General features: G+C 44.4%; 1 protein-coding gene across 2 annotated transcripts in view; it reads right to left on the bottom strand.

The window, feature by feature from the left end:
* The window catches only part of LOC139263827 (synaptonemal complex protein 2-like), a 288907-nt gene that overhangs the window by 53639 nt on the left and 214846 nt on the right, over nt 1-20422 (bottom strand). For both annotated transcript variants that reach the window (XM_070879880.1, XM_070879881.1), the window contains exons 10-11: nt 13165-13323; nt 12585-12709 (exon numbers count right to left, since the gene is read on the bottom strand). In XM_070879880.1, coding sequence (XP_070735981.1) covers nt 12585-12709; nt 13165-13323 — 284 coding nt within the window. The remainder of the gene's footprint in view (nt 1-12584; nt 12710-13164; nt 13324-20422) is intronic.

Below are 20422 nucleotides of genomic sequence, written 5' to 3'. Positions count from 1 at the left end.
TTCAACGTAACATGGAAAGCCTGCTTAAATCCATTCCGGGAACGATCGTATTCCAGGACGATATCCTCATCACGGGTCGAGACACCGAGGAACACCTCCGCAACCTGGAGGAGGTGCTACGCCGACTGGACCGGGTAGGCCTGCGACTCAAGAAGTCTAAATGCATGTTCTTAGCTCCTGAGGTTGAGTTTCTGGGCAGGAGGGTTGCTGCAGATGGGATTTGGCCCACCGAATCCAAAACAGAGGCAATTCGATGAGCACCTAGGCCCTGCAACACATCAGAGTTGCATTCATTCCTGGGACTTTTGAACTATTTCTGGAACTTTCTGCCGAACTTGAGCACGTTGTTGGAGCCGCTACACTTGCTCCTGCATAAGGTTTGCAATTGATTTTGGGGAGGACTGTCAGGAACGGGCTTTTGATCGGGCGTGAAATCTACTTTGTTCAAACAAGTTGTTGACTCTGTACAGCTCTGTAAATGTTTAGTTCTGACATGTGATGCATCATCCTATGGGGTTGGGTGCGTGTTGCAGCAGGGTAATGCTGAGGTTCAGCTACAACAAGCAGAACGGGGCTATGGGATGGTTGAGAAGGAAGCGCTTGCATGTGTCTATGGTGTAAAAAAAAATGCATCAGTACCTCTTCGGTAGGAAGTTTGAATTAGAGACAGACCACAAGCCACTCACATCCTGGTTGTCAGACAGCAAGGCTGTCAATGCCAATGCATCAGCTTGCATACAGAGGTGGGCTCTCACGCTAGCTGCTTATGACTACTCCATCCGGCACCGGCCCGGCACAGAAAACTGCGCTGACGCGCTCAGCGGGCTCCCACTGGCAACCACCGAGGGGGCAGCTGAGCAAAGCGCTGAGATGGTCATGGCTCTCAATGCCTTTGACAGTGCAGGCTCCCCCATCACAGCCCGCCAGATCAAAATCTGGACAAACAGAGATCCCCTCCTATCCTTGATTAAGAAATGTGTCCTTACTGGGGATTGGGCTCCCGCACACGGAGCATGCCCTGAGGTCAGACTGTTCCACAGGCGGATGGATGAGCTCTCCATCCAAGCCGACTGCCTACTATGGGGCAGCCAGGTAGTCATGCCCCAGAAGGGCAGGGAGGCATTCATCAGGGAACTCCACAGCGAGCACCCAGGCATTGTGATGATGAAGGCCATTGCCCGGTCACATGTTTGGTGGCCTGGAATTGATTCAGACTTGGAACATTGTGTTCGCAGGTGCACGACCTGTGCCCAGCTGGGTAATGCCCCAGGGAAGCTCCACTCAGCCCGTGGCCCTGGCCCACCAAGCTATGGTCACGCATTCACGTTGACTACGCGGGCCCATTCATGGGCAAGATGTTCCTCATTGTACTAGATGCGTACTCAAAATGGATCGAGTGCATCATCCTGAATTCATGCACGTCATCCACCACCGTGGAAAGCCGATGTGCGATCTTTGCAACCCATGGCTTGTCGGACATCCTGGTAAGTGATAATGGCCCATGTTTCACGAGCTATGAATTCCGGGAGTTTATGTCGGGCAATGGCATCAACCACGTCAGGACTGCGCCGTTCAAGCCGGCCTCAATTGGCCAGTCCAAATCATTAAGCAAGGTATGCTCAGGATTCAAGGACCCTCCCTACAATGCCGCCTATTGTGCCTCCTGCTGGCCTATAAATCCCACCCGCACTCGCTCACGGGGGTCCCGCCCGCAGAGCTACTCATGAAACGGACACTCAAAACTCAGTTGTCCCTCATTCACCCAGTCCTGACCGACATAGTTGAGGGCAAGCGCAAATCACAAAACGAGTACCATGACCGTAATTCAAGGGGGAGATGTATAGAAATAAATGATCCTGTATTCGTCCTTAATTATGCCATGGGGCCCAAATGGCTTGAAGGGACTGTAATTGGCAAAGAGGGGAATAGGGTCAACGTGGTAAAACTCAACAATGGCCCGATATGCCGGAAGCATCTGGACCAAGTAAATAAAAGGTTCAGCATGGGCACGGAGAAACCTGACGAAGACCATGAGATGGAGCTCACACTACCGCCAGCAAATGTGCAACAAGAGCAATCAGAAGAATGCACAGTCCCTGAGGTCAGCCTGGACAGGCTGGAATCACCACAGGTGACAGACACTCTCGTCAGTGTCCAACAACCAGAGCCCCAATTGCGGCGCTCCACGAGGGAGCATAGACCACCTGAAAGACTAAACCTATGATCCCAGTAAGACTTTGGGGGCGGTGGGGGGGGAGGAAGGTGAAGTCATGTTTGTAACTACAATGTACCACTGTATTACTGTATACACTCAACTTAGATGTACACCTTGACCACAGGGGGTGAACTTGTGGGAGACACTCCTTACCTGATCACACAGGTATACAAAGGGAGGTCCCACACAGGGTCATCACTGCTGGAGTCCTGTAATAAAGAGCTAAGGTCACAGAGTGGACTTGTCCCTGGAATGTGCCTCGTGTGGTTTCATGCTGTAGAGTAAGGACTTTACAAAGGCCATCTCTCATCACTTCCTCATATTGTTCATCACCCACATCCCCCCTCCCTCCCCCAGCTCCAACCTTGCCTCCTCCTGTGTCCGCCCCTGGACAAATCTCTCCCCCAACTCTCTTACAACTGCACTTATGAAATCCAAAATGTCCAGCCTTTGGCAGTATCAAGTTTCTCCTAACTTTGTGGTCTGAACAGAGAGAGAGTGGTCTGCACAGAGTGATGTTAAAGGGAGTGCATTTAAACAGTGTGTTGAAGTTGGGAATTTGGAGAGAGAGTGGGAATTCGGAGCTGGGGGAGGGGGTTAAAGGAGATGCTGCTTTGGCCTCCAAATAGCAGGTAGGTGATTGTAATATTTGCTAACCAATGGCCTGGAAATCGCGGCCTCCCCAGGTCCGCACTGAGTGTGCATGGTCCCGGGAGGGCATCGCAAAAGCCGGTTTTCAGCACACAATGCACATGCGCTGAAAACCGGCCTTTCGCATCTCGGTTGCCAGGACATTCGAATGGGCAAGATTGCGGTATTTACCCTTATCTTGTCCAGCAAATGTCCTGAAAACTCTTGTGCCATAATATGTCCTCACTATACAGTACAAATGCATACGAGGCCCATACTAGAAAGAAGGTCACTCTGTGACCAGTAACCTTTATTAGCCAGCACTGAAGTGGAGAAGGTGGGTGGAGCTTTTTATACCTAAAAGTCCAGGTTAGGAGTGTCTCCCACAAGTTCACCACCTAGTGGTCAGTGTTCTCACGGTGTACAACTTAGGTCAGTTTATACATGGATTACAATGACAGTTGAATACATGACATCACCATCCCCCCCCACGCCCCCCAGCCAAAGTCTTATTGGGATCACAGGTTAAGTCTCTCTGGTGCTTTACGCTCCCTTGTAGAGCACCTGAGTTGGGGCTCCGGTTGTTGGGCGCTGGCCTGAGTGTCTGCTGTTTGCGGTGCCTCAGGCCTGTCCGGACTGCCCACAGTGACTGGGCTCTCCTCCACTTGGTTCCAGTGTTCGGTCACCTGTGGTGGAGTAAACTCTACATCGTGTTCTTCCTCTGCTTCTTCTATGGGGTTACTGAACCTCCTTTTTGTTCGATCCACGTGTTTGAGGCAGATTTGTCCATTGGTAAGTTTAACTACCAGAATCCTATTCACCTCTTTGGCAATCACAGTGCCTGCGAGCCATTTGGGCCCTGCAGCGTAGTTGATGACAAAGACACGGTCATTGACATCAATACATCGCGCCCTCGCATTCCCGTCATGGTAGTCACATTGTGACCGGCGCCTGCTCTCAACAATTTCTTTCATGGTGGGGTGTATAAGGGATAACCTGGTTTTGAGCATTAGCAGCTCTGCGGGTGGAACCAGTGAGTGTGTGGGGTCGGGATCTATTGGCCAACAGGAGGTGTGATAAGCGGCTTTGAAGGGAACCGCCTTGGATTCTGAGCATCCCCTGTTTGATTATCTGCACTGCTCGTTCCACCTGGCTCTTTGAGGCCGGCTTGAACGGTGCCGTTCTGACATGGTTGATACCATTTCCTGCCACGAAGTCCTGGAATTCAATGCTGGTAAAGCACAGGCCATTGTCGCTGACCAAGACGTCCTGTAGACCATGGGTGGCAAACATTGCCTGTAGACTTTCTATCGTGGCAGAGGATGTGCTTGAATTGAGAATGTCACACTCGATCCATTTGGAGTAGGCGTCTACTACAACCAAAAACATTTTACCCATGAAAGGACCTGCGTAGTCCACACGGATGTGTGACCATGGCTTGGTGGGCCAGGACCAGGGGCTAAGGGGGGCTTCCCTGGGCGCATTGCCCAGCTGGGCACACATATTGCATCTGCGAACACAAAGTTCCAGGTCTGCATCTATCCCTGGCCACCAAACGTGTGACCTGGCAATTGCCTTCATCATGACAATGTCCGGATGCTCATTGTGGAGGTTTCGGATGAACGCCTCTCTGCCCATCTGGGGCATGACTACTCGGTTTCCCCATAGTAGGCAATCAGCCTGAATCGAGAGCTCCTTGCGCCTGTGAAATGGTTTAAATTCCTCAGGGCATGCCCCGTATGTGGCTGCCTAGTCCCCATTTGCTACATTTAAACCAAGATTTTTGTCAAACAGCATTCTGGTCTCTTCTTCCTGAGATAAATGTCTGGGCCATCAAAGCCACCGTTTTCAGGGTCAAGTCTTTGGTCTCAATCAGTTTCCTGAAAACCCCAGCGTCCCTGATGCCCTCAATGAAAAAGTCTCGCAGCATCTCCGCTCTGCTTGCATCTGGGAACTTACATAGGCTCGCCAGTTGCCAGAGGTCTGCCACGAAGTCTGGAACGCTTTGCCCTTCTCACCGCTGGTGCGTGTAAAACCGGTGTCTTGCCATGTGCATGCTGCTCGCCGGTTTAAAAAGTGTTCCCCGATCAACTTACTGAGCTCTTCAAAAGTCCTGTCCGCCGGCTTCTCTGGCGCTAGAAGGTCCTTCATCAGGGAGTATGTCCTGGATCCACAAACCGTCAGGAGATGAGCCCTGCGTTTGTCGGCCGAATCCTGTCCCAGCCATTCCTTAGTGACAAAACTTTGCTGTAGTCTCTCAATAAAATCGCCCCAAACGTCACCAACACAGTACCCTCTCATCTGTGCTGCTAGTGGCCATGCTCGCGTGGTTTAAACCCCAGTTTCTCGTTGCCAATATGTCCTTACTATGCACACGAGGCCCATACTGGAGAGGAGGTCACTCTGTGACCAGTAACCTTTATTAGCCAGCACTGAAGTGGAAAAGATGGGTGGAGCTTCCCCTTTTTATACCTGAAGGTCCAGGTTAGGCGTGTCTCCCACAAGTTCACCACCTAGTGGTCAGTGTTCTCACGGTGTACATAGAGAAACAGAAAATAGGTGCAGGAGTAGGCCATTCGGCCCTTCGAGCCTGCACCGCCATTCAATGAGTTCATCGCTGAACATGCAACTTCAGTACCCCATTCCTGCTTTCTCGCCATGCCCCTTGATCCCCCTAGTAGTAAGGACTACATCTAACTCCTTTTTGAATATATTTAGTGAATTGGCCTCAACAACTTTCTGTGGTAGAGAATTCCACAGGTTCACCACTCTCTGGGTGAAGAAGTTTCTCCTCATCTCGGTTCTAAATGGCTTACCCCTTATGCTAAGACTGTGACCCCTGGTTCTGGACTTCCCCAACATTGGGAACATTCTTCCTGCATCTAACGTGTCTAAACCCGTCAGAATTTTAAATGTTTCTATGAGATCCCCTCTCATTCTTCTGAACTCCAGTGAATACAAGCCCAGGTTGATCCAATCTTTCTTATGTCAGTCCCGCCATCCCAAGTCAGTTTATACATGGATTATAATGACAGTTGAACACATGACACGCCTGATAAAAGCAGGTGCATAGCCTACTTTTACAGGCATAAGAGTTTTAAAACACACAAAAACATAATAAAATAACATTTTAAAAGCACACTTAAAAATGCTGCCCACTAAGGTAAGTTTATTTTCAACCATAATTTTGAAAACTTTAACAGAAAAATATATATTTTTTACTAAATTAAATTACTAATTTAAATTAATGTTAAGTATGTGGTGTATTTTTTCTATTTTTAGTGTTTTGGGTGTTTGGGGGCTGTTTCTCAATCATAATAATGGGAACTCCTACTTATGGAGTTCCCATTATTATGAATGAGAAAATACTGTACCTCGATTGGCTGCCCAAAGCCATGTGACTCCAGCTTCAACTTACAGACATCTTGACGCGCACATGCTCAATCGCGCAGAGAGCAGAGGCCTCAGGACCGAGATCTCTAGTGTGCGCAGCAGGAACAGGTAAGTGCGCATCTTTTTAAACTTTTTCCACTCGATTGACTGTGGGAAGCAGCCGACCGGGATTTCTAGGCCAATGCTTTTCTCTCTAAGCTTGGTAGTGGTTTAAAATATAGCTGGAGAACTACAACTAACACTTTGTTAAATTTATTAAACTGAATTTTAAATTCACCCATATTATGGTCACTCATTCCTCGAGGATATTTTACTACAATATAATTTATTAATCCTGTCTCATTACACTGTACTAGATCTAAGATAGCCTGCTCTCTGGTTGGTTCCGCAACGTACTGTTCAAGAAAACTGTCCTGGATACACTCCATGAACTCCTCCTCAAGGCTATCCTGGCCAATTTGCTTTATCCAATCAATATGAAGGTTTAAAATCACCCATAATTATTGCTGTTCCTTTATTATAAGCCTCCATTATTTCTTGATTTATACTCCGTCCAACAGTGCAGCTACTGTTAGGCAGCCTGTAGAATATACCCACTAGTGACTTTTTCCCTTTATTATTCCTTATCTCCACCCAAACTAATTCAACATCTTGATCCCCTGAGCCAATATCATTTCTCACTAATGCACTGATCCCATCCTTTATTAACAGTGCCCCACCTCCTTTTCCTTTCTGCCTGTCCTCCCGAATTGTCAAATACCCCTCAATATTTAGTTCACAGTCCTGGTCACCTTGCAACCACATCTCTGTAATGGCTATCAGATCATCCCTATTTGTACCGTCAACTCATCTATTTTGTTATGAATGCTACATGCTTTTGCTTTTGAATTTTTTTTTTTTTTAAACTCTTTTTTTCCTACTCGTTTCCTCTGTCCTTCAAACTCACTTTCTACATTTTTGCTTTCTAATTCTAGCTTACTCCCCTCCCTACTGAATCTATTCTCAGGTTCCCATCCCCCTGCCAAACTAGTTTAAACCCTCCCCAACAGCACTAGCAACCACCCTCAGCCCCCATGAAGATATTGGTCCCGGTTCTGTTGAGGTGCAACCCGTCCGGCTTGTACAGGTCCCACCTCCCCCAGAAGCGGTCCCGATGCCTCAGGAATCTAAAGCCCACCCTCCTGCAGCTCTCCAGCCACGCATTCATTTGCTCTATCCTCCTATTTCTGTACTCACTAGCTCGTGGCACTGGGAGTAATCCAGAGATTACTACCTTTGAGATCCTACTTTTTAATCTCTTTCCTAACTCCCTAAACTCTGCCTGCAGGCCCTCATCCCTCTTTCTATCTATGTCATTGGCCCAGATATGGACCATGACCTCTGGCTGGTCACCATCTTCCCCTCAGAATGCCCAGCAGCTGCTCGGTGACATCCATGACCCTGGCACCAGGGAGGCACCATCGTGGAGTCACATCTGCAGCCGTAGAAACACTTGTCTGGCAGGAAAAGGTATGACTGTTAGGAGAGGTCGAGAAGGAGACCCTGCAGACACTGGTCCTTTCCGAGAAATACTCGCTACCTGTGAAGGCAAGGAGAAAGACTGCGGGGCGGACAACCACAATGTAGCCCAAGACACCGTGGCTCAGAAAGCAGAATAGAAGTGTGGTAGTGATGGGGGATTCTATAATTAGTGAGATAGTATTCTCTGTAGCCACGAACAAGAATCCCGACGGTTGTGTTGCCAGGGTAAGGGATATCTCGAGGCAGCGAGCGGGGAATTTAGAAAGGGAGGAGGTAAATCCAGTTATTGTGGTCTATGTCGAAACAAATGACATAGGTAGGATCAGGAAGGAGGTCCGGCTGAGGGAGTATCAGGAGTTAGGAGTGAAATTAAAAATTCAAGACTGAGTGTAATAATCTCTGGCTTATTGCCCGAGCCACATGAAACTTGGTATAAAACCAGTCAGATAAGAAAAATTAACACGTGGCTAAAAGGGCTGGTGTGGGAGAGTGCTTCCTTTTCATGGGACACTGACACCAGTACTGGGACAGGAAGGAGCTGTACCGATGGGACGGGTTCCAACTGAACCAGGATGGGACCCGTGTCCTAGTGGAAAGGTAAATAGAGAGGTGGCAAAGGCTTTAAACTAGTAAGCCAGGGGAGGGATCAACAAGAAATGAAACCAGCCTGAATATAAACAAAACAGGAAAGGAGAGCATAGGAAAGAATAACATAAGGGAGGACATTGATGGCCAGTGAATAAGTAGACTTATAGAACAGGAGTATAAAAAGATGGTTAACAATGAAGTGAGAGGAACTGATATTAAAAATGAGTTAAAAACCGTCTGCACAGCAGTGTACAATGTACGTAATAAATCAGGGGAATTGGAACCAAACGTTGCGAGGAACCAGACATAGTAGGGATTACTAGATATGGCTACAGAAAAATCGGGACTGGGAATTAAACATTGCAGTGTATAACAAAATAGAAAAAAAGAAAGAGAGGGGGAAAAAGGGGACATGGAGTAGCTGTACTTATTAGGGATAACACAATAGCTCTGTCACTTTTTTCTATAGCCATCAGCAGGACAAAAATGGAATCACTGAATAGAAATAAAAGATAATAAAAGATAATAAAGGATCAATCACACTAATAGGGGTTATCTGCAGACCACCTAATAGTGGAAGAGAGGTGGAGGAAGAAATATGCAAAGACATTAGGGAGATGAGTAAAACAAATAGAAGAATAATCATGGGGTTTCAACTACCCAGATATTAATTGAACAGAAGAGGCAGGTAAAGGGGATAAAGGAATGGAGTTCCTACAATGTGTACAGGACTCCTTTCTAACCCAATATGCAAGAAGCCGAACAAGGGAGAATTCGCTATTGGATCTAACAATGGGGATAGAACCAGAGCAAATAAAAGAAATAAAAGTAGGGGGAACATCTAGGCAATTGTGACCATCATATTATATGCTACAAGACAATAATTGAGAAGGACACAAGTATGACAAAGACCAGGGTAATAGATTGGAGAAAAGCCGATTTTACGAGGCCGAGAACAGAACTTGAAAAAATAAAATTGATAGGAATTTTGGCAAAAAATGATGTAGATCAGCAGTAGGAAATACTTAAAATGGTATTCAACAGAGTACGGGAAAAATATATTCCTCTAAAAAAACAAGAACAAGCTAAACACTAATGAGACTCCATGGATGAATACAGCCATGAGGGAACAGTTGAGGGTAAGTGAAGAGGCATACATTAAGTAGGGGAAAGCATGACAAAGGACAATACAAAAAGATTAGGTCAAAAAACAATTAGAAATGCAAAAAGGAACTATGAAATTAAATTATCAAGGACAATAAAACAAAATAGTAAAATATTTTACAGGCTCATAAATAAAACAAAGAAAGTCAGGATGTGAATCGGGCCGCTAAGGGATAGATTGGATAATACCACAGGCTGCGATAGATGGCAGAAATATTAAATAATTATTTTGCTTCAGTATTTACCAGGGAGATAACAAAGTTGGACATGATATTGGGTGATGAGATTAGAAATTAGATAACTGCATTTTAAATAGAGGAGAAAAATATTAAATAATCAAACACAGAGGATAAAACCCTTGGTCCAGACAGATTACATCCTTGCATTTTAAAGTATCAAGAAGAAATAGCAGAGGCATTACTACACACATTTAATAATTCGTTAGAAAAAGTTGAAGTGCCAGAAGACTGAGAATATCTATATTTAAGGAGATAGAACATGTCCAGGGAACTATGGACCAGTCAGCTTAACATCAGTGGTAGGAAAAATAATGGAATCCCAATTAAAAGGAGAAATCAGGGCCTAGTAATTGGCCTCCTTAGCACCTTACATTAGCACCTCCAGGGGGCGATAACGGGGCACTAACCACTTGACCGGGCATGGCAAGAAGAAGGACGCCCCCCGCTAACTTCAGCGGAGGTAGTATGTTGCGCCCCGATCTCCTTCACCCGGAGATCATGACGGTTATTGCTGTGCGCATCACCCCAGACCCGAACTTCGATTCCACCCCTGAAGCATCGCTAGGCGAAAACACCGGCAGCTACAGGAGGAGTTGATCGGGAGGCCAAGCACTTCGGGGGCGAAAGTTAAAGGGGAGATGTAAAAAAAAAAAAAGTGTTTTAAATGGTCTCTCTTTTTTAAGCTGCAGTGCATGGACTGATCGGTCCAGATCACAGCCATCATCAGGGACCAGGTAAGCCGTCCCAATGCAGAGCCTGCATCGATGGCCCTTCCCTTTAAGGGAGGGAAGGAGCCTCCGACTGCAGTCGTGCTGCATGACCCATTGTGCAGCGCTGCATAAGTACCGCCCCGCCTGCGACCTGTTGGGCTCCAGGAAGGAAGTGGAGCGCTTGATTTTGCGCTCCACTTCCTTCCTGGAGTGCAAACACTGAATTTTTTTTTAAGTTCAAAATCATTAGCGCGCCTGGCACTAATTCTTTCAATTTTTATAAAGTTAATGCCCCAAGCAGCATGCTCCTAAATTTCTCCCCCTAGAAACTAAAAATATAATAGTCAGCATGGATTTCAAAAAGGAAAGGGAATTCTTTGAAGCAGTAGACACAGGTAATGCAGTAGATGTAATTTATCTAGATTTAGAAAAGGCTTTCGATAAGGTACCCCATAATAGACTAATGAATAAGGTCAGAGCATGTGGAGTCAGGGGGAAAGTAGCATAATGGATAACTAGCTGGCTTCAAGACTGAAAGCAGAGAGTAGGGGTAAAGGGTAGCTATTCAGAGTGGCAGAAGATGGGAAGTGGTGTTCCACAAGCATCAGTGCTGTTATTCACAATTAACATCAACGATTTAGACTTTGGAATCAAAAATAATTTCTAAATTGGCAGATGACAGCAAATTGTGGATGTGGGTTGGGGGGACGACGGGGAGTGGTGTTCGTCAATAGTCGTCGAGGACTGCAACAAATGACAAGAAGCCATTAATAAACTTGAAGAATGGGCATAAAATTGGCAAATGAAATTCAACACAGTTAGTGTCAACTATTACATTTTGGTAAGAAAAATAGAAAGGTCACAGTTTACTTGGAAAATACAAATCTAAATGGGGTGGAGGAGCAAAGGGATTTTGGAGTACAAATACACAAAGTAGTGACACAGGTCATCAAAGCCATAAAATAAGCAAACTAAGCACTAAGGTTTATTTCTAGAGGGATTGAGTTGAAAAGTAGAGAAGTTATGCTAAACCTCTATCCAACTTTGGTTAGAACACACTTGCGTACACTTCAGATCTCCATATTGCAAAAAGGATATAAAGACAATGGAGAGGGTGCAAAAAAGATGATGATACTAGTAATACGAGGGTATACCTATCAAGAAAAGGTGACCAGGCTGGATCCCTCTTCTCTTGAAAAGGGAAGGCTGAGCTCTGGGTGACCTAATAGAGGTCTAAAATTATGAAATGTTTTGATAGAGTAGACACAGAGTGTGTTTCCACTTGTCAGGAGGAGCAAAATTAGAGGCCAACAATGAAAGTCACCAAGAAATCAAATAGGGAATTGAGAAGGAACATCTTTACCCAGAGAGTGCTGAGAATGTGGAACAGGGAGTGATTGAAGCAAATAATACAAGTGCATTTAAGTGGCAGTTAGATAAGTATATGAGGGAGAAGGGAATAGAGGATTATGCTGATAGACAGGAGGAGGCTCGAGTGGAGCATAAATGTTGGCATGGATTGGTTGGGCCAAATGGCATGTCTGTGCTGTATGTTCCAATCTTTATGACACTCTCTAAAACGATTAAAAAGTGAACGACATTCAATGCATTTTATTTCCTGGTTTGCTGTCGCTGAGAATTTTTCATTGTGATTGATGATATCAAGCAGGCTACGTAGCCAATGTGGCTGAATACTGGACATCTCCTATACGTGATGCCAGAATGAAATTATCAGGTAAGGTGAAATTCATGCCACATAGATCGCTATGTCTGGAATTCAATAAAATTAGCAGATAGTAAACATGCAAAAAAAGTCACCAGTTAGAACATTAGAACCTTAATCTTAGGCAACATGCAGATAGATGCCACCCTCCCCTCCCCAACCCCACATTCGGCCCATCAAACCACAAACACAGTACAGGATAATGTGTGAAAAATGTGCGCGTGTGTGGGGCAAAGGCAATGGACTTCAAATGTCAAGTCATTAGATTAAACATGCATTTAAGTAAAGTAATTACAAATAGCCAGCATATTAAGTTGGTTAGTCAAAGCTCAAAAATCTTCGATAATATATAAATACATTTTCAGTAATTCTTTGCTAAATGATCAAAAGAGCAAGTTTACCCTCAATTTTTTCCTCATTTCTTCAGTGAAGTTCTGAAATGCAGCACTGATGTTTGGGTCACTCAAGTCTCCATCATCCAACTCAGAGAATTCCCCTTCAATTACCTGCACCGTCTCTTCTGGCTCTAATTAACAAAATACACTATTCACAATCCATGCTTTGAATTCTCAATTCTCAGCTTCAACACTTTTCAGCTTCAACACTTCTCAAACGAATATAGTAAAGTGTTCCACAAATGAAAAGCACATGATAATGCAGCATCCATCTTGCAATAAGGATTAGCCTATATGGAATTTAGCTTTATATTTGACCCCCAATTTCAACCCCACATGGAACACATCTCTCCAAAATGCTAAAATTATTAAAATTTTAACAAATTCAACCTGAAAACCCATCAAAATATTCACATCCGTACACTGAAAGGTCAATCTATTAGATCATTTGTTCCAATACTTAATGAGAAACCATAAGATAAAAAGGGATATTATACTCGAGTTTTCCAAATAAAGGGTTTATTAGAAATGTTAAATTCCCACAGAATCAACATGCAGCATTCTTCACAAGCCAGAGATCCTTTACCTTCAGCATTCTGGTACTTCTCAGCTGATGTAAACAGCCTTTGTGGTTTATAATGCAGAAATGGAGTTAGCATAGCTTCATCTTGACCCATACAATTGCTGTCACTGTAAGGTCCTTCTGAGGGAGTTTTCGCAGACTGTTGCACAGTGGAAGAATCACCTACACAGGCAAACAGAATTAGCATAAAACATTAGAATTTTTCCTTTCCCTTGTCATCAAGGGTGCAGAAGTGTAAAAGCTGATCTTCCAATCTGTTCAATATTAGGAGGCAGTGACTCAGGGATGTAAAAGGAGGGTGAATGATAACTTTTAATTGCTCTGTGTGTCAAAAATGTGAGGGGTGAAACGAGGTAAGAAGCCGATAACTTGAGACTAGCCTGATGGATGGAGATAACAGCCTCATCTCCATATAGGGGTTTAGGTTAACCATTCTAGTGATGCATCATGGGTAACCATGGGAGCTTGCTTGGTTGACTTAGGTGGTTGGGAGAATTTCCCAGGACTCTTCGTGAAATTGGCAATATGTTTTCTTCTTTCGTTGCTCTCCCCTGTACTTAGCATTAGTAGCATTCGGAGAGGTTGGTATGAGGATGGACTGTCAGATGAATATGATCATAGATGGGGCTGATGGTCTTCTCTGGGCCATCTCCAGACACAGCAAACCTCAGCCTGTGTTAATTGAGTAGAATATTGTGTTTAGAAGTGGGCAAAATGAAAAGAATTTAGAAAAATAAGTTTTTAAAAAAAAGTCAGAACAGGCTCCTCTGAATTATTGATAAAATAAACGAGTCTGTTACCACCCTTTGATTGGACCAAGGCTTATGTAGATTTAATCCAATAGCTCAACTTTATTTTTCTTATTTCAGACTTCACTGTTTGGGTAACTCATTCTGCTTTTCTTTGAATTTGCTTGATCTATCTTATAGTGCCCATTACCATTCACAGTGACATAAGATAAATATGACCAAAACAGAACATAATTCACAAGATATTGACTGTATGGTTTGAACAGGACTTCCTCTGACTTGTACTCTATTGTTTTGGCTATATAGTTCAACATTCTATTTCCTTTGTTGATTCTTATTCTGTATGCATTGGACATGTTGAGCATGGAGGCCAACAAAACCTTATGATTTCTCAACTTCATCCAACAGCTATTTCAACACCATTCACAGTATTAATGTTGCCCCCATATTCTTCCTTATGTGCAGTGATTTGCATCTGTCTACAGTGCCTGCTCAGAATCAACTGCTTTCCCCTAGCTTGGTATCTTCAAATCTGACCAATTGGTCAATGTGTCAGCTTGAGACTTGAGCACAAAATCTCGGCCAACACTCCAGTGCAGTAATATGGCTACACTGTTGGAAGTGATGATTACGGACGGGCCCAAAAAATCCCTTATTATGAAGAACATGAGATTGCTCGCTGTTGTCTTAGTCAATATTTATCCCTCAACTAATATGTCCTTACTATACAGTACAAATGCACACGAGGCCCATACTAGAGAAGGTCACTCTGTCACCAGTAACCTTTATTAGCCAGCACTGAAGTGGAAAAGATGGGCAGAACTTCCCCTTTTATACCTGAAAGTCCAGGTTAGGAGTGTCTCCCATAAGTTCACCACCTAGTGGTCAGTGCTCTCACGGTGCACAACTTAGGTCAGTCTATACATGGATTACAATGACAGTTGAATACATGACATCACCTCCCCCCAAAGTCTTATTGGGATCACAGGTTAAGTCTCTCTGGTGGTTTATGCTCCCTTAAAGAGCGTCTGAGTTGGGGCTCCGGTTGTTAGGTACTGGCCTGAGTGTCTGCGGTGCCTCAGGCCTGTCCGGACTGCCCACAGTGACTGGGCTCTCCTCCACTTGGTTCCGGTGTTCGGTCACCTGTGGTGGAGTGAACTATACAACGTGTTCTTCCTCTGCTTCTTCTATTGGGTTGCTGAACCTCCATTTTGTTCGATCCACGTGTTTGCAGAAGATTTGTCCATTGGTAAGTTTAACTACCAGAATCCTATTCCCCTGTTTGGCAATCACAGTGCCTGCGAGCCATTTGAGCCTTGCAGCGTAGTGGAGGACAAAGACGGGGTCATTGACATCAATACATCGCGCCCTCGCATTCCCGTCATGGTAGTCACATTGTGACCGGCGCCTGCTCTCAACAATTTCTTTCATGGTGGGGTGTATAAGGGATAACCTGGTTTTGAGCATCCTTTTCATTAGCAGCTCTGCGGGTGGAATCGCTGTGAATGAGTGTAGTCGGGATCTATTGGCCAACAGGAGACATGATAAGCGGCTTTGCAGGGAACCTCCTTGGATTCTGAGCATCCCGTTTGATTATCTGCACTGCTCGTTCCGCCTGGCTCTTTGAGGCCGGCTAGAATGGTGCCATTCTGACATGGTTGATATCATTTCCTGCCATGATGTCCTGGAATTCAATGCTAGTAAAGCACGGGCCATTGTCGCTGACCAAGACATCCGGTAGACCATGGGTGGCGAACATTGCCCATAGACTTTCTATCGTGACAGAGGATGTGCTTGAATTGAGAATGTCACACTCGATCCATTTGGAGTAGGCGTCGACTACAACCAAAAACATTTTACCCATGAAAGGACCTGCGTAGTCCACATGGATGCGTGACCATGGCTTGGTGGGGGCTTCCCTGGACGCATTGCCCAGCTGGGCACGTGTTACACTTGCGAACACAAAGTTCCAGGTCTGCATCTATCCCTGGCCACCAAACGTGTGACCTGGCAATTGCCTTCATCATGACAATGTCCGGATGCTCATTGTGGAGTTTTCGGATGAACGCCTCTCTGCCCATCTGGGGCATGACTACTCGGTTTCCCCATAGTAGGCAATCGGCCTGAATTGGGAGTTCATCCTTGCGCCTGTGAAATGGTTTAAATTCCTCAGGGCATGCCCCGTACGTGGCTGCCTAGTCCCCATTCAGGACACATTTCTTGACTAAAGGTAATAGCGGGTCTCTATTTGTCCAGACTTTGATCTGACGGGCTGTCACGGGTGAGCCTTCGCTTTCGAAAGCTTAAACAGCCATGACCATCTCAGCAGCATGCTCGGTTGCCCCCTCGGTGGTGGCTAGTGGGAGCCTGCTGAGTGCATCGGCAGTTTTCAGTGCCAGGTCTGTGCCGAATGGTATAGTCATAGGGGACTAACATGAGTGCCCACCTCTGTATGCGGGCCGACACATTTGCATTTATAGCCTTGTTGTTGGCCAAAAGGGATGTTAGGGGTTTGTGATCTGTCTCCAGCTCAAATTTCCTGCCAAACAGATACTGGTGCATTTCCTTTACTGCATATACACACGCAAGCGCTTCCTTTTCTACCATCCCGTAGCCCCTTTTTGCCTGGGACAGACTTCTGGAGGCATAAGCTACCGGCTGTAACTGATCCTCGGCATCAACATGCTGCAACACACATCTGGAGATTGAGAGATTGAGAGATTGAGAGATTGCTACTCATGTGCTGTGATGGGCCCTTGAGAGAATGCCAAGAGAGGCAGAGAGAGAAGCTATGGGTTTATCGAATGAGGATTCAAGCCTTGGAAGGTGGCAGGAGAGTAGGAAGATGAAGGAGTAATGATGGATTTCTCCCGGAATGCTGACAGAGAACAAAAACAATTTAATTTTTGTTTCCTTACCCTGATTAATCACTACATGTTCCTTATAACTGCAGTTCTTTCCAGTTTTTCTAAACCAGTGGCAAGACTGCTTCCACAATTTCTAACTGTTCTAGTGGATTTAACTATTCCATAGCCATAGGTACAGTCCATTTTAAATTACTGTAAATTATTTTTTCTCCTTAATTTACTAAATGTTTGCAGCACTCAAATGTTTCTGTAGCTTCTACAGGGTAACAGAAATCAGTTTGCAAGCTTCAAAGTAATTGCTCTTCCTGTTTTTGGCTGAGTTTCTTTCAGACTTTCCGTCTTGTTTCTGACTGTAAAACCATTACTGTTGATGCTACAACTTATTTGTTTAAATAAGAACATAAGAAATAGGAGCAGGAGTAGGCCATTTGGCCCCTCGAGCCTGCTCCACCATTCAATAAGATCATGGCTGATCTGATCATAGACTCAGCTCCATTTCCCTGCCCGCTCCTCTTTACTCCCTTATCACTCAAAAATCTGTCTATCTCCGCCTTAAATATATTTAATAACCCAGTCTCCACAGATCTCTGGAGGCAGAGAATTCTATATTTACAACCCTAAGAAATGTCTCCACATTTCAGTTTTAAATAGGCGGCCCTCTTATTCTAAGACAATGTCCCCTATGAGTGGAAATATCCTCTCTGCATCCACCTTGTCGAGCCCCCTCATTATCTTATAAGTTTCAATAGGATCACCTATCATTCTTCTGAACTCCAATGTGCATCGGCCCAATCTACTCAACCTATCATGTCAACCCCTTCATCTTTGGAATCAACCTAGTGAACCTTCTCTGAACAGCCTCCAATGCAAGTATATCCTTCCATAAATACAGAGACCAAAACTTTACGCAGTACTCCAGGTGTAGCCTCACCAATACCCTGTACAGTTGTAGCAGGACTTCTCTGCTTTTATACTCTATCCCCCCCCTGCAATAAAGGCCAACATTCTATTTGCCTTCCTGATTACTTGCTGTACCTGCATACTAACTTTTTGTGTTTCATTCACAAGGACCCCCAGGTCTCTCTGTACTGCAGCACTTTGCAATTTTTCTCTATTTAAATTATAATTTGCTTTTCTATTTTTTCTGCCAAAGTGCATAACCTCATATTTTCCCACATTATACTCCATCTGCCAAATTTTTGCCCACTCACTTAGCCTATCTATATCTCTTTGCAGATTTTTTGTGTCCTCACAATTTGCTTTCCCACCCATCTTGTATCATCAGCAAACTTGCTACATTACACTCAGTCCCTTCATCCAAGTCATTAATATAGATTGTAAATAGTTGAGGACCCAGCACCGATCCCTGTGGCACTCCACTAGTCACTGTTTGCCAACTGGAAAATGACCCATTGATCCCAACTCTTTTCTATTAGCTAGCCAATCCTCTATCCATGCTAATATATTACCCCAACCCCATGAGCTTTTATCTTGTGCAGTAACCTCTTATGTGCCACCTTATTGAATGCCTTCAGGAAATCCAAATACACATCCACTTATCCGCCTTGCTCGTTACATTCTCAAAGAACTCCAGCAAATTTGTCAAACTTGATTTCCCCTTCATAAAACCATGCTGACTCTACTTGATTGAATTATGCTTTTCGAAACGTCCTGCTACTGCTTTCTTACTAATGGACTCCAGCATTTTCCCAACGACAGATGTTAGGCTAACTGGTCTATAGTTTCCTGCTTTTTGTCTGTCACCTTTTTTAAAAAAAAAATAGGGACATACATTTGCGGTTTTCCAATCTGCTGCGAGCGTCCCAAAAGCCAGGGAATTTTGGTAGATTACAACTAATCCACTATCTCTGCAGCCACTTCTCTTAAGACCCTAGGATGTAAGCCATCAGGTCCCAGAGGACTTGTCCACCTTTAGACCCATTATTTTACCTAGTATTACTTCATTAGTGATTGTATTAAGTTCCTCCCTACCAAAGCCCCTTGATTATCCACTATTGGGATGTTTTTAGTGTCTTCTACTGTGAAGACAGATACAAAATATTTGTTCAACATCTCTGACATTTCCCTGTTCTCCATTATTAATTCCCCAGTCTCATCTGCCAGGGGACCAACTTTTCCTTTTTATATACTTGTAGAAACTCTTACTGTTTTTAAATTTCGTGCTAGTTTATTCTCATAATCTATCTTCCCCCTCAATCAATTTTTTAGTCATTCACTTCTAGCTTTTTAAAATGTCCCAATCCTCTGACCTCCCACTAGTCTTGGCCACATTGTAATCCTTTGTTTTCAATTTGATACCTTCCCTTATTTCCTTAGTTAGCCACAGATGGTTATCCCTTCTCTTATAGTCTTTCCTTCTCATTGGAATATATTTTTGTAGCGAGTTATGAAATATCTCCTTAAATGTCTGCTACTGTTCATCAACCGTCCCATTCTTTAGTCTATTTTGCCAGTCCACTTTAGCCAACTCTGCCCTCATACCTTTGTAGTCTCCTTTATTTAAGCTTAGAATCCTGGTTTGAGAACCAACTTTCTAACCCTCCAACTGAATTTGAAATTCAACCATATATGGTCACTCATTCCTTACATCAAATATAAGTCAGTGGCTGAACTGCCAAACATTTTAGTCAGAAGCACCTTTGCTGGCTGAGGCATATTTCCAAAAAATCTCTGACTTGTGTAACCACATACCTGCTCTGCATGCGGCATTGTCGTAGAAATCCTTACGCAAGCTAACCATTTGTTGCTGCATGCAGCAACTCACCTTATTACAATATCTATAGGCAATAATCAGGTATTCTTCCTCATTGACTCAGTTATCTAGAAGTAGATTTTGTAGGTGACTGTGGTCATAAGTCATTCGTGTCACAGCAAATAAACTTAGATTAAAGAAAATTACTCCCGCTCTACCACAGTAGATGTATACATAAGAACATAAGAATTAGGAACTGGAGTAGGCCATCTAGCCCCTCGAGCCTGCTCCGCCATTCAACAAGATCATTGCTGATCTGACCGTGGACTCAGCTCCACTTACCCGTCCGCTCCCCATAACCCTTAATTCCCTTATTGGTTAAAAATCTATCTGTGATGTGCAAGACTCCAAAGAGATACAGAAATATGTCTAGTAACATCTCAAAAAGAAATGCTACATAATATTGGTTTAGGAATGAAATTAACGAGGAGGGAGGGAAATTATCAAATGATGAGTGCACCACAGTGGTTCCTGAGATCATAGAGGTGCCATGCCAATGAAAGCAACTAGTCAAGACAACAACTTGCATTTATATAGCACCTTTAACGTAGTAAAATGTCCCAAGGCATTTCACAAGAGTATTATAAGACAAATCAAATAAATTTGAAACCAAGTCACACAAGAAGAAATTACGGCTTGGTCAGAGGTAGGTTTTAAGGAGCGTCTTAAAAGGGGAAAAGACAGGTGGAGACACGGAGAGGTTTAAGGAGGGTGTTCCAGAGCTTGGGGTCTAGGCAGCTGAAGCCACGGCCACCAATGGTTGAGCACTTATAACCAGGGATGCTAAAGAGGGCAGAATTTGATGAGCGCAGACATCTCGGGAAGTTGAGAGACTGAAGGGGATTACAGAGATAGGGAGGGCCATGGAGGGA

The sequence above is a fragment of the Pristiophorus japonicus genome, chromosome 5 (genome assembly GCF_044704955.1).
Source record: "Pristiophorus japonicus isolate sPriJap1 chromosome 5, sPriJap1.hap1, whole genome shotgun sequence".
In the NCBI taxonomy this organism is placed as follows: domain Eukaryota; kingdom Metazoa; phylum Chordata; class Chondrichthyes; family Pristiophoridae; genus Pristiophorus; species Pristiophorus japonicus.
Note: the sequence above shows the minus strand (reverse complement) of the source record. Positions and strands in the feature narration are given on the sequence as shown.